This window comes from Lepisosteus platostomus, chromosome 17 (genome assembly GCF_059453375.1).
Source record: "Lepisosteus platostomus isolate fLepPlt1 chromosome 17, fLepPlt1.hap1, whole genome shotgun sequence".
Taxonomy (NCBI): domain Eukaryota; kingdom Metazoa; phylum Chordata; class Actinopteri; order Semionotiformes; family Lepisosteidae; genus Lepisosteus; species Lepisosteus platostomus.
The window spans coordinates 22,792,993-22,807,872 of NC_142627.1; the positions used below are offsets into that span (position 1 = coordinate 22,792,993).

General features: G+C 37.8%; 1 protein-coding gene across 1 annotated transcript in view; it reads right to left on the bottom strand.

The window, feature by feature from the left end:
* Nucleotides 1-14,880, bottom strand: part of LOC148646414 (CUB and sushi domain-containing protein 1-like) — a 611,078-nt gene that overhangs the window by 5,924 nt on the left and 590,274 nt on the right. Inside the window, exons 56-68 of the mRNA XM_088609709.1 lie at nucleotides 14,687-14,860; nucleotides 13,420-13,602; nucleotides 10,594-10,770; nucleotides 9,899-10,078; nucleotides 7,468-7,641; nucleotides 6,215-6,388; nucleotides 5,883-5,956; nucleotides 4,935-5,046; nucleotides 2,877-3,056; nucleotides 1,722-1,784; nucleotides 1,133-1,294; nucleotides 844-956; nucleotides 235-322 (exon numbers count right to left, since the gene is read on the bottom strand). Of these exons, the coding sequence (XP_088465835.1) occupies nucleotides 235-322; nucleotides 844-956; nucleotides 1,133-1,294; nucleotides 1,722-1,784; nucleotides 2,877-3,056; nucleotides 4,935-5,046; nucleotides 5,883-5,956; nucleotides 6,215-6,388; nucleotides 7,468-7,641; nucleotides 9,899-10,078; nucleotides 10,594-10,770; nucleotides 13,420-13,602; nucleotides 14,687-14,860 (1,854 nt within the window). The remainder of the gene's footprint in view (nucleotides 1-234; nucleotides 323-843; nucleotides 957-1,132; nucleotides 1,295-1,721; nucleotides 1,785-2,876; nucleotides 3,057-4,934; nucleotides 5,047-5,882; nucleotides 5,957-6,214; nucleotides 6,389-7,467; nucleotides 7,642-9,898; nucleotides 10,079-10,593; nucleotides 10,771-13,419; nucleotides 13,603-14,686; nucleotides 14,861-14,880) is intronic.

A 14,880-nucleotide genomic window follows, 5' to 3' on the forward strand; every position in this document is an offset into this window, starting at 1 on the left:
ATATTAACTTCTGGAGTCCAGACCAAAAACCTGAAATTCTAAAAGGAGCTACATTTTTATTTTTCTTAAGAATGAAGTCTGTAGTTTCTGTTGTAAACATTACTGTACCCCTGACACAGAATACCCACAGGCTCTGTACCACAGTCTGTTAATTCGTGCAAAGTTAGAATTAACAATAAGTCTAGAAACATAATAGCATACATGTATTTATGAAATAGTATCTCATTTCTATACCTTGTCTTGTTAACTGAAAATTTCCAAAGTCTTTTCCATGAATAAAACCCTGATAGACAAAGGTGTTGCTGTCGGATTCTGCTGACACCTAGACCAAGATATAAGATATAAGTTCAAAAGTCATACATACTAGAAAAAGTGTTTCAATGAATATTAAAATGTGATCTGCAAATGTGTATCTTCATGGTTTCATCACTTTTTAAAATTAAATTTACTTTACAGCAAATGCTCCTCATTCAGTATATGAACAACCTTAAAGTGTTCTCAGTTTTCTGTTTTTTTTAATTTTCTCAGCTGAAGCTGTTAATGAGCAGAAGCTTAAATATGACCTAAATGAAACTGGAACTATATTGTTGTGTATGATTCCAATCCTTTAAATTTGCTGGTATTTTAATTGTTTAGCAACCTCTAATCATACAGCTTAAAGTTATCCTAAATAATTAAACCTTGGATTGAGTGACAGTTACTGAAGAGTGTTTAACTGTTTTTGAAGATTTTTAGCATTCTTTTTAGATGAACATCATTGTACTGTATGTTGCGTTATATTTTGTCAAAAGACTAAAAATTGCAAATAATGCAAATGCATGGAAACAAGGTGCTTCAACTCACATATCCATCCATTGCCCAGTTGTCATTTTTAAATTTACTGAAAAAGATTTCGATGGGCCCTCGAACCTGGTACACCTTCAAGAGTAAATGATTCTCTTCTTTCTTGTATATACCTATGGAAGTACAACATATTCATGAACGGGTGCACCCCAACTCAATTATCAAGACATTTCAAACATGAAAAAGCTCATTAATATTCATGCATTTTTAAAGTAAGAAGCAAACTTAGCCAGGAGGTGTTACAGGAATATATTACATCTGAAAGGAACAGCGGGCTGTTCCTCCTTACCTGAAAGTCTGAGCTGCACACCACTGTGTTCCAGCAGTGTTACATTGACTTTACTGGTCGTGGCATTAAACCAGTTCACTGTAATGGTAGCTGACTGCCTTCTCCCAAGGTACTCATAGAAACCTTTCCAACCACTGTTTAAGGAAAATACATCTGCGGGAACTAAAGACAGTTATATTATACTGATGCGTTCCACAATGTATTCACTGTTATTACATTTTAAAACAGTAAAGTACTTTGACAGTGCTGCACCATTTTCTTATGTTATACTGTAATTTAACAGTGGCCATCACTAGCATAACAAGTGATTTCAGGTGGTACATACTGTACTATGAAATAAAAAGTCAGACTGACATACTGAAGTGCACAGGTTAATATGACTTACTGTGTCATTGTAAACTCATTGCTACAGTACGTCATTGTAAACTCTCCTTAAGAATCTTTTTCTCACTAAAAATGATTGGCTTTTTCAATATAACTCGTGTCCATTCTAGCCACTAATTGAAATGAAGCAAAAGCAAATAAAGATAGTATACTGTATACTGTAAAAAGTTATCACACCGTTCCTATGGTGGCGGATGTTACTAACCGTGTATCTTATTCTTCTGTACTGAATCTGCTTCTTTTGTTTTGTCATTTACTTTTGGCCCAACTGAAAAAGAGTAAAAGGTTAATAATGTTTCTACGATGCTGTAGTATCTGCCATTGACTCCCTGTTTACATTTGTGCACTATTAATAATAATGGTTTTCATCCAGGAGTTTAATCCACACACATTCTGTAATGGCTGTGTGTGTATTTGACATTTTGCTTAGAGCCGTGCAACACTTCGTGGGGCGAATCTGTGATCCCCACCTCAATGGATTCAATTGAATTGTCCTCCTACAGGTTAACTGGCTTGAGGTGCGAGTGTGAGAGGATCTGTCTCTGTGCCTGTTGGCCCTGCAGTGGCCTGGCCGTCCTTGAGGCTGTTGTTTGCTCCGGCTCTCCCATGACCCTCCCATGGATAAAGTGGTTAGAAAATGGATGGGATGGATGTTTTCACGCCTTTCAAGCTCCACGTTGTCTAACAGGGAGCTTAGTGCCACTTGGAGCAACACCGCTTCTCTTACCAGACCAGGGAAATAGGAGGAAAGCCAGGCTAATTAACTCAATTAACTGGCTCTGTCATGAGCATGATGGGGTTTGTACACTGTAGAGCTTTTGATCCCAGTCAGGAAAAGTTATTTATGACATTATATCTTGCACACTATCCTCATTTACTGAGAATAACCCAATGAATCTATAAAAAATGAGTCTTCATTAAATAGCAAATACAAATTGGTATAGTGTTGTGATTAATGGTGCACAATCGATGGTTGTAATATATTATCAAATGTTGGTTTTAAAAAACATTCGTTATACCCTAAAATAGAATGTAGTGCATGTACAGTACATGAAGGGGCAACATCTTTTCTTTGTGAAAGTTGTCTAAAACTCAAAAAGTGCATTTCCCCTCTTATCGAAAATGATGCATGTCATAATCCCGATATGATTGTGCATTTCTTTAAATCAAATGTGACGTCTTTTCATATGACATGACGTCTAACAAAAAGGTTTATTGATTTTCAGGGCATTACAGTCAAGTGTAAGTGGATGTGCTAAAAGGCCCTGTTTCCTACAAATTGCACCTGTGATTTTCTCAAGTACCCTTTGCATTACACAGATGCGCACTATGAGAAGGAGCTGTCCTGTACACCATATACCTTTGCAGATAGGTGGCTTTCCAGACCATTTTCCATCTGCTTTGCAAGTCCTATGTTCAGATCCCCCAGCAAGGAAAAATCCAGCTTGACACGTATACATCAAAGTGTACCCTAAAGTTGGCAGATCTATAGCTTTCACATCCACATGAGAAGGTGTTTCTGGCTGTCTGCAGGCATGAGCTACAAAAAAAGAAGAAAAACAAATAAAATCACTACAGTACTTTCTTGGATAGTAAATTATGGATAAAATATCAGTGCATTAAAAATGAAAACATTTTATATGTTTAGTTTTCATTAAAGAAATATACTCCCAAAGGAACTTTTTAGAAAAATCTAAAATATCTTGCATTTAAAATTAATACAGAGTCTTCATGCCTCCCCTTGTCAACAGAAACTTTGCCACTTAAAGAGTTCTGACAGTAAAAAATTCTCTGTGAGATGCAGCAGCCTCAAGGTTTAGTAGGTAATACTGTTGAACTAATAACAGATTTATAGTTCATGAAGTAAAAGCTTAAACTTCAATAACTTTTTTTTTTGTGCTGAAGCGGGCATCTGTCACTTTTTTCCCCTCTTTGAATCACCTTTGAAATTTTGAGCTGAATTTTATCAACTCCCCTTTCTGTGTCGATCCATCTTTGAATCCACATATAAAGCAAAAGACTTTATAACTTTGTAATCCTATACTATGCTATTAACTACAGTCATAGCCTTGAAAGTAAGGTAAATCATAAAATCGTAAAGCTTTATTTAAAAATATATTTATTTTCTAAAATTGCCACAGCCTTAGTTAGCAGAAACCACATAAAGTGTCCTAAAAGTATGCAGACCCTTGTCCAGTTTTCACATTTTATGCGCTAAGGCTTTGTTAGATACTTAGTGTACTCCATACATTCAAATTATAAAAGACAAACAAATAAATATATAACAATAATTAATATTATAGAAAAATCGAAAACTCTTTGCTATGGCAAACCTTAAGAAATTAAGGTGGACAGAAATACTCTAATGAACCACACAATTAGTTGAGCTGCCTCTGTCTGTGTGCAATAATAGTATTTCATTTATCTCTGTCCATCAGTCAGGTAGTGAATTTCAAGCAAAGATTTAAACATAAAGACCAAAGAGCTTTCAGAACAACTCAAGGATAAAACTTTGTATGAAGGTGAGATCTGGATAAAGGTGTAGAAACATTTCAAAGACCCTTAATATCTCTTTGAGAGTGATGGAATCAATCATTAAGAAGCAGAAGGCACACAGACACTGCCTAGATCAGACTGTCCTTCCAAACCAAGCACCTGGGAGTCTGAGACAGGAAAAATGTCAATGGTTCATTGGTGTCGCTCTACAGAGAGGCTTGTGTGGAACCGAAAAAGACATCTCAAATCCTGCATGGGGTCTGCAACAAAGCACTTTCTCCACAGCAGAGGCTGGGAAGTTTGTTAAAACTGATGGGATAATGGAGTGAAATACAGGCAAATCTTAGAAGAAAACTCACTTAAGATCTAAAACTAAAAAAATCAGCTTTCTGAAGAACAATGATCCAAAAGCTATAGTCAAAGCTATACTGCTGTGGATTAAGGGTAAGAAAGTGAATGTCCTTGAGTGGCCCAGTCAATACCCTGACTTGAATCCTATAGAGAATCTGTGGAAAGACATGAAAACTGCAGTCCATAAGCTATCCCTAAGCTACAGACTTGAGTCTGAGCAACTCTGCCAAGAAGAATTGACAAAAGTTGCACCAAACCAGTGTGCACATTTGTGAAAACTTACCCCAAAAGACTTAAAGCTGCAAAAAGTCTTTAGTTTTAGCATTCAGGTTTTGAATAGAATATTGATTTTAAAAAATGTGAATGCATCATTTTGTAACTTCACAAAATGGTCCACCATTGGAAGAGTACAAATATGTCAGCGAGGCACTATATACACTGTAAATCACTTATATCGATTTGATTTTGTTTACTGTCCATTTGTAACATGGAGATTTAATTTAAAAAAAAATCAAATAATTTCAAATAATAAAAAAACACTTTTAGGATTTTTATATTACACTATACATACATATGCATTCTGGCTGTATACCACTCCAGGTTAAATTTTCAAGGCAAGTTCGTGTTGTAGATCCCAATATATGGTAGTTTTTTCTGCATTTAAAGAAGATTTTACTTCCCACCTATATGAAACAAAAAAGAAATTCAGATTACAGAGAAAGAAAAGAGATTCAAATTGAATATATCAGTATGAAATTCACCTCTAAAATATTTCCTAGCATTCACTAAGGTTTCAAACTTCTTCCAGTTTTCTCTTCAAGTTAAAGTGATATATGGTACAAAAGTAAAGAGAGAGAAATAAAATAATTCTGAGCACTTTCACCCTTGAGATATATTGATAATGCTGGCCATTTAGGTTTTGTCCATTTTGAATTATTTTATATAGCAACACAATAGTGAGACAGTATGTGGAGCGGGTGTATAGAAGGAGTACATTTGGGACCAAGAAGTCTGAGAAGGCTATACCTACTACAACCATGTTTACGGAAGTCTGTGGTTTCCTCTGCCCCCATCCATATCCCAAACATGTTCAAGGGGCAAGAGAGAACACTGATTAGCTGGATTCCTGTGTGGAGTCTCAGGTGTAGGTGATTAAGTGCCTCTCAAGGAACAAAATGTGTGGCAAGGAGAGGCTTTTGATTCCTAAATCACTGAAACTTCTGTTTTGCCGCCAAGCAAGCTCATGGAGCTGATTGTAATTGTCACGGACCTTTGTAGGTGCTAGGAGCATACCCAGTCCTGGGAGTCTGAATAGTAACAAGCTAATTAAGAAGAAATACTAGTGAAACTGCAGTATGTTCCCTACACAGAAACAGAAAACCCAACTTAAAGGTTGTAGCCAGTCGTTGTGTGACACCCCCAAACTAACAGGAATGAAGGGTGAACTGAATGGTCCAAAATAAAGAAGCAGTGCTTTTTCAGAAAAGAGTTTGGAGCGAGGGCCAATCGAAGCACTTACCTCGTATCCTTGAGATGGGATTGGTATGCCAAAGGGAGGAGTACCAGGATCTCTACACATATTATATGCTGGATCTACAGAACATAAATATTGAAGTAAACAAAGATTAAGGTTTTAAAAGTTCTGCTACATCCATTACAGATACACAGACAGATATTCACTCACATATGTGTATCGTGAACAACTTAAGGCAAGCTGATTAACCTAGACTGTTAGTGGAAACTAGAATACCTGCAAAAACCCCACTTGGACATAAGAGAAAATGCAGAGTACACACGAGAAGCTGGAATAACCATGATGACTATCAGAACACCCAATAGATGGCCAATTACCAATGCACGTGGGCTGAATACCACTCCAAGTCCCATCTGCTTGACAGACTCTCCTGGATGAGCCCACGAGAATATATGGGCCTTTGCAGTAGAAAGTCACTTCAGACCTATAGGTGAAACTTTTGCCTTCAGCATGCCCCTCTGCTGGTGTACCTGGGTCTCCACATAAAACAGCTGCAAGTGACAAAGAGAACCGAACAAGAGAGATTTAGAGGTGAAATGTCTGATGGTTTTTTGAAATACCATATGGTTGACATCATCATTGTTATTCTCATCAGTCCACTCCTGGAAGAGCTGCTATGTCACAGAAACAAAGGGTTTATGTAAAGTAAAAAAAACCTGCTTAAAGCAAAATTAAAGTATTATCACATCCATTCATCACACTTATATGGTGCTTTTCTGGATAATCCAATCAAAGCACTTTACAAGTAATGGAGACTCTCCACCACCACCAATGTGCAGCCCCGCCTGGATGATGTGACGGCAGCCAAAGTGCACCAGTATGCTCACCACAGACCAGCTCTCAGTGGGGAGGAGAGTGGAGTGATGAAGCCAGTTCAGAGATGGGGATTATTAGGAGGCCATGATTGGTAAGCTGCAGTATAGAGTCCCCATCACTCTACTGGGGCACAAGAGACCTACTCAGACTGCAGGGTGAGCGCTCTCTACTGGTCCCACTAACACCATTTCCAGCAGCAATCTTAGCTTTCTCAGGAGGTCTCCCATCCAGGTACTGGCCAGGCTCACGCCTACTTAGTTTCAGTGGGTTGCTAAGTTATATAGCTGCTGGCATGCTTGGAAGTAAAATGATTCAATATGCATTTTACCTTACAGATGGCATGCATAAGAGAAGCAACCCGCCTTTTCCCGTAATAAATGCTATACATAGTTGCTATTATGTCCATGGCTTTAGTTAAAAACATTTTAGTCATCAGGCATCATCCAATCATGCCTCTAGAGAGCATTAAAGTAGAGAGGCCTGCAATCTCCTTGTTGTTCGTTTCCAAAAAAACAGATTGTTGCTTTCTTTTCAGTCCGATAATGGATCTACAATAACTGCAATAACCAGTGCTGCCTTTTTGAAAGGAAATTCCTTTCAAAACATACTGCATGTACGTACTATTATAATCACTTATCAAACATCTTCTATCACACTTAAATGATATTAGATAGTCCACTGCGTTTGTGTTGTCTTTTTCCAGACTTGTCAAATGGAATATTTCTCTTATTGAAGGTTTAATGTTAAAACTTACGTAAGCAGTGTGGGACATCCCCTCTCCAAGTGCCGGTACCTTCACATGCCACTATTGCAGGTGTGGACAGCTGGTAGCCCTCATAACAGCTGTAGCTAATGCTTGACCCCCACTGGAAGTCTGATCCCTCCACTTTCCCATGGTGTATCGCAGGAGGCTGGCCACAGGACAGAGCTTCACACGGGGAAAAGAAGAGTGATTATGTCTAATTAAAGGACACAGCTCTGCAGAGCCCTGTTTTCTGTGGTCTTTGAGAAGCTTGTGTAGTGCTCCCGTTCGTTGTGATCTTTGTGAAACTGGGACTCTAGAAATAGCTCCCTAGGCATGTGCTTGAAGCTCACTCTGTGGGACCCTTTTACGAAATGGATAATGTGGTGATTCACAGTGACCAAATATTTCTTATTGTCTCTGTTATGGCACCTCTATAATAATGATGTACCAAAACAACTAAGTTGAAATTCTTAGATCCTTAAACTAATGATGGCAAAAGAAAGAGCTAGATGAGAACAATGAACATTTCCTATTTGTAACCCTCCTCGTGTTCTTATGTAAGCGCATTTCACTTAAATGGTTGCTTTGATACATTGAATCACCAGTATGATATGAGACATTCTTTAAAGATTGCATATAAACTGTCCGTGAGCAGTTTGGAAATATGGATTCTGTGATGGTCAGGCTTGTCTGTCACACCCTTTTATAATCAAGCTGAAATGTGATTTACTGAACCCTTTAGCTATACGGAAATTGACATCATATGATGTACACATTTATTCTAATACTGAGTAACATATCAAGACCACTAGTCTATACTGAACAGCATGGTTCACAGCTCTGTGTTAATGGAATGCATCTTTCCAATTTAGGCTTTCAAGGCTGACCACCACTAAAAGCCAATCCTGAACATCTTATGCCAAATTGCCCTAATGTCATGAAGGATTAAAGGCAAAACTCTGCTGTTACATTATATCACTTGTACTGTATCTCTGTATCAGTTCTAAAACCTTAGAGTGTGGTCATTTTTTTTATGTTGAAAAAAACAACATAATTCTGTCTAGGGAAGAATTATAATTATAATAAAAAAACATTGATCTTTCAAAAATAATTGAAATATTACATACTACTGTACACCTTCCAGTATATACTCTGTATCTCCTGAAGAATATCATATGTTCACCAAGGCTTTTGTGAAACTCTGTGTCAAAGTCTTTGTGTGTCAAAGCCATTTTTACTATAGGGCGTGACAATAGGAAGTCATACTTTTTTCACAAGATCACATGCAGCATGGAGTACAGTATAATTGCTATAAAAACTATTAGTCCTGTGTGTTTATGCTGTTTATTTTGGTAATGCTACAGTATATCATGTACTGTAAGTACATTTATTAAGGTGGAATAATGCCATTATGTGATTAATTTCAGCGATGACTGTTTTAATAATAATGAAAAGGGTGAATTTTAAAATCCCCAGATGTCTGAAGAAAAGGTTAACGATTTTATAGATTTAAATTCTAGCACATACTATATTAATTTTCCCTGCAAGAACCAGTGTCCCTTCCTGGGGGGGGTTATGCTTTCTAGTCTGCTTAATGCTAAAGAAACACGGATGAGTTCTGACTCAATGAGCTGTTGAGGCTTAGAGTTGGACTTGACATGTTAACTCTAAGACTTTATGTTACCTATAGTGATAGAATGGGTCATTCCTGTGTATACATATTAAACTCTTGTTAAATTTTGAGTACTGTTAATTATCATTTGTATATTAGGCAGTGCTTCATATAGTTAGCATTCATTCTTTAAGAAAACCTACATCTTTTATATTTTGTTATGGAGTGTTTCAAATTCTAACACACATATAGTAGTCTCTTCTTTGTCTTGGTTGCTTGGCATTTCGTCTAATTAATTTCTTTCATTTGTAAAGCACTTTATATGGCCCCAAAGATCCCACAATGGGGGAGAAACAATTTAGCCCACCACTGAAGAGTGAAACCCCCTGGGTGATGTCGGGCGCCCATTATACGCCTCCGGCTTCCTTACGCAGAAGATCAAGTGGAGAAATGAGAAATGACTTTGCGGGGAATTTCAGTAGGTCATGTGCAAGTCCAAAATAGGATTTAGGCAGGACACTGAGAGTCAACACGTCAATACCCCTACACTCCCTATGAACAACGCCAAAGGATCTTTAACTGGGAACACAGGACTTTGATTTCTCATCTCATCCGGAGGATAGCACCTTCTGCATCCCATCGGGCCTTCTCACTATACTGGGGTACTGAGTGTCGACTGTTCCTTCAAAACCACTTTTACAGCTGCTTCCAGGCTCAGCCTCTCGGAAATGGAGTTCAGGATAGAAGGTGGTAATACCGCCATCAGAAACAATTCTCTCATGAAGCAATGGACTGTTCGCTGTCATGCTTCTCAACATTTGATCTTACCTCGGCAAGTTGGCTTGGTTTGATTCCAGGTCCCATCCTTTGTGCAAAGCAAAGCAGACGACCCAGCTGGCTCCATGATGAATCCAGGGTTGCAGTGGTAGTGCACTGTCTTGTTGTAGGTATATTCATTCCCTATATAAATCCCATTTGCAATTGGGCCTGGATCACCACAGCTGATCACTGGAAGAGAACAAACAAACCCATAGGTTATGCCCACTTGTATTACTGTACATCTGCAAATATAGTAATGTAACAGCTGTGTTGGAAGAGAACCTGAAAGAGACGTTTGGAAAGGTTTAGATTTAATATAGATTTTAAATAGATTTAATAGCATTTAATAGCGTTCAGATTTCTTCAGCAATGCCTTGTAGACGTATTCACCTTCTTCCAATGATGTTCTATTGTGCTGAATTACAAACGATCTGTACACTTTTTTAATGGACGTCACTGGAGAGGAAGGAGTACTTTTGTAAGGCACTGTAATTACTAGTGTGACAATTATCAGCAGTATAATAATAAGACAAGAAAACAAGATACAGTATCAAGCATAGTCTACAATTAAGGAACAACATAGTGCGGAACTACATTTCATATCTTTTTTTTAAAGATTAGTTAATCTCTTCCAATGTGCCAACCCATCTGTACCTGCACATATCTGCATTACTGGACACCTTGTTCCTGAAATAGTACTACACCTGTGCAGTCTGGTGCAGATCCTGTCCACGTTCCATTAGTAGTACAATGGCGAGTTGTGAGACCTGATGTTTTGTACCCTTCCCAGCAGGAATATGTGACTGAACTTGAAAACAGTATCCCATCACTGTGGACAATCCTTCCAAAAGCCGGAGTGCCAGGATTTCCACATGACACCGCTGGAAAGATACAGTATAAACAATGTCAAACACATATGATCAGATGGAATAAAATAAAAATATAAAATGTTAAATCATCCCACAACACTATGTCAGCAAGTTTGCAAAGCATAAATGCATTTTATAAACATGAGAAAACCCAAATTCTACAAATATGCCATGGACACTTGCTACTGAACCAACATCTTGAATATATATCTGAAAGCTCAATGTAAAGAACAGTCTCACATTAACTGGTATGCTGTGTACAGTTACAGTGAATTTTAAATATAAATACTGAAGATTGCAGCTCTAGAAGATTGCAAAGGAACAAGTAATAGGTTTATTCCATGCTGAAAAAAAGAAGAAAGAAAATACAACGTTACGACCGTGGAGCCTTCTTCAGATGTCTTCACCTCACCTTCACCTCACACCTGAAGAAGGCTCCACGGCCAAAACGTTGTGGGTTAGGGTCAGTATTCCCACAGTACTTTTTCAACTTCATGTCAGCATTTTGGGGCCAAACCGAAGTTTAGGAGGCGTGTACGTACTGCACTTTTTTTAGGCACATTTGGCTGCTTACATTGTACTGCACTGTTCAGGAATTGTATTCCAAAAATGATTCAAATTAAACGCTTTAAAATAACCCTTTTGAATGGGTACATTCTCTCAATTGTATAATTTTCTAGGGATTCAGAAGTTTAACTGGAGTCAAAATGGGATGGATCTTGTATCTCTAACCCTAACATGGCTTGCATTTTTCAGCTGATTGAACATTTACATTAAAACGATACATTACTGAAGCAGATGAATATACAATAATATTTATAAATGGATTTGATCATTTTAGGTCCACATTTTTTGGATTGAGGAATATTTCAAATCTGATGCATGGAGTGCTTCAGAGACCAACTGCAGAACCACCCCATTTCAACCCCAATTGATATAAAAAGTACAAAAATGATTCATTTTCTGTTGCTTAAATATGTGATTCAGAATGTTGCAACTGAGGAGTTTTTCCAGCCCATGGATTAAGCTCTTTAATGTCTTGCGATATGCTTATGGGATATGTTATCGATCGTACATTATAAGCAGTGAAAAATAATTGTATTGTACCCTCACAGTGGAACAAAAGAGAAAAAATCTTCAGAACACATATAAAATTCATAAATTTCAAAATATTCCGACACATTGCCAACATAACATAGCTTGTCATTTAAAGTGGCAAAGATGCTATTGTTGCAGCTGCCTTGTTTGAAATATTAATACCTGATATTTTATGCCGGATTAAGTTTAGGGGCTTTGTGAAAGGAAAGGACAAAGCAGTGCAAGGCAATCTGTATACATAAAAAATAAGCATGTCTTTCAGTTTTGACTGGAAAACATAAGAAAAAAATGTTTAATGATAGTCTGAACAGTGAACACTGAGGCTTCTGCAGTAGTTGAGACAACCATAATTAAGACACAATGAAGAAAGAGATGAAGAAAGAGATGAGTAACATAGTGTATACTGTAAGCATAACAATACTTAAATTTTACTAAGTGTTACAGAAAATAAATCAGTATTTTCTAAAGGTTTGATTTTGGCTCAATTTAAAGTAGACTAGAATTCTGGTGAGTCAGGATGGCATCAATTAAACACTGACTGTGCAATTTTTAGCAATTGATTGGGCCGGGGGGTGGGGTATAAATGTCATGTCATGTGATGCGCCCTCATCTACAGTACAATATCTTTGCCACTGAGAGCTTGCAGGATTAAAACACAAGCTGAATTCAATCACCAGAACCTAGATTTTCCTGGCCTGCTATGGTTGTTTTCTCATGCAAAGGGATTTCTGAGTACTCATATGACATCTTAATTCTCAATGATGGTTCACTGAAGGCTGAAGCTGTTTACAAGTTACATTCCCGTCATACTTATAGCAACATGCTTTTCATTGTGTTCAGACAAACAAATGGGAACTGGATGGAAAAAGAGAAAAATAAGACTACGCTAAAAATAAAAACCGAATGCTTACAGTTTAAAGTCTCGGTGCCAGGTTCAAAAGTCCCTTTATTATAGTCAAATAAGAAAAAATAATTGCACCTTTTTTGCAGTACTTCATGGTTTGTGCCATTTTTAACCTCTGTGCTTTCTTGGATTAAACTGGGACTGGTTTGTCTTAACTTCCTAACTGCAGTCTTATAATTTTGACTTATGATAGCATAAAAATAGAGACCATTTTTATAGAATACATGATAGAATAATAGAATACATTTAGTGTCTTTTTAGTTTCCCTTTGATAATTTTACATCATTTATGTTGGGATACCAAATTTATCATTTATAATGTAATGTCTACTTTTTTTTCCCCAAAAAGAAAAAGAAATGACTGCAGCTCAATCATTACATATCTTTTTTTTCCCCACATACTGTACATACAGTATGAGTGTTCTAGGTGAAATAATCAAATCATGGCTTTCTTTGCTGTGTTTTTTTAGAAAATGACTGGCTATACTAAGAAATAAATACTTATAAAGATCCCATTAGAACAATACAAGCACCTTAGATAATCTTAATCATGATGGTCCCGTTATTTTTGTGGTCAATATTGGACATGTATGTCATTTTTTCTGAAATCCCATCATCTGTTGATCTTTCTGAGTGCCTATTAGAAACTATTAGGCTCACCTTCACACACTGGATGAGCCCCACTCCAAGAGCCATTGGGAAGGCAGGTTCGCTCTGCAGAGCCTATCAAGGTGTATCCAGCTTCACAGGTGAATCTCAGCAGGCTTTTGGTCCTGAATTCATCACCAAGCCTGGAGCCATGAGGAGGTATGCCAGGGTCACCACAGAAGCCAGGACTGTCACCTGTACAAATGATTAAAAGAAGAGCCCCACAGTGAACTCTAGTGTGGACTGTTACATTTCAGCGAATCTCTCTGTAACAATTTGATAAACGTATCGCTCAACGTGCTCTATAATATTGTAATGCATACGGCCGACCTTACAGGTTGTGCGAGCCAGCTTGCCGGCTGAAAGCTGTATGTTTTTGCCGTTGAATTTAAAGTTAAGAGATCTAGATGTCTCAAGTCAGCATAATTAAGAATTAGAAAATAGATATGGCTGAGTAAAAGCACTCCGATTCCTAAGAAATGGGTGAACACCTCTTTTTTATGCATTATTGTAAAGATTAGTCTGTTTTTAACCATGTCTGCTGAGTCCAGGGATAAAAAGTTTGCTCATCTGTCCTAAATAATTCCATATAAAAGGGATTATTTGCAAACTTGAACTAAGTTTTTAATGTTTAGAGTTATGAACTTGTTTTTCTGGAGCCCGTTTCTCCTACTTATTAACTTGCAAAAATGTGAAAATCTACTTTTATCTTACAAAGTGGCGAAACAAGCAGGAGAGAATTCCCCAAAGAGCTGTCTGGTTAGTGGCTAAGTTTACATTATTATCATTCTTAATAACCTAGTACAGAGGTAGAGAGAAACTTCCTGTAGGATCGATTCTTCCCTCCTAGTTGGAAGGGAATCCTGGAAAGAGTAAAGCGATAATTTTACAAACTGAGATGTCAGCACTTCCACTGCAATAGCGCTTTTTGAGAAAGTACAAGGAGGAAAAGCATAGGGGCTAATTGGCCAGACCAAGTTTCTCATCAGCTGTCACCATTCCAGACCACTTGGGCACCATAATGTCTTGGAAGAAGACATTCAAAAGTACTAATCAGGGCTCAATGTACCAAGAAGTACTATTCCCAGAGTACTCATCCAGTACACAGACTATTCAGTGTTTGTAGTGACCAAGTGTATACTCTAAGTAGGGTTATTTCTTTGTACGCTTCAGTTCTCTCCAGGAAGATCTAATTCCTGTGCTCCAGGCTGAACCTAAATGCAAAACGTTCTATTCTGCCATGTTAGGCCTGTTGTTGTTAAACGTGCTTAAAGGGTACCTGAACAGTAAGGGGGTGACCCACTCCAACGTCCGTCTTCCTGGCAGACCCGGGTCGCATTTCCAATCAATGTCCGACCTCTGCTGCAGGAATAGTGCACCACAGCTCCATTGGAGAATATCTTCCCAGACAAGACTGCATTCGGTGGGGTGCCAGGATCTCCGCACGAAATCGCTGCAATGCAGAAAAAGAAA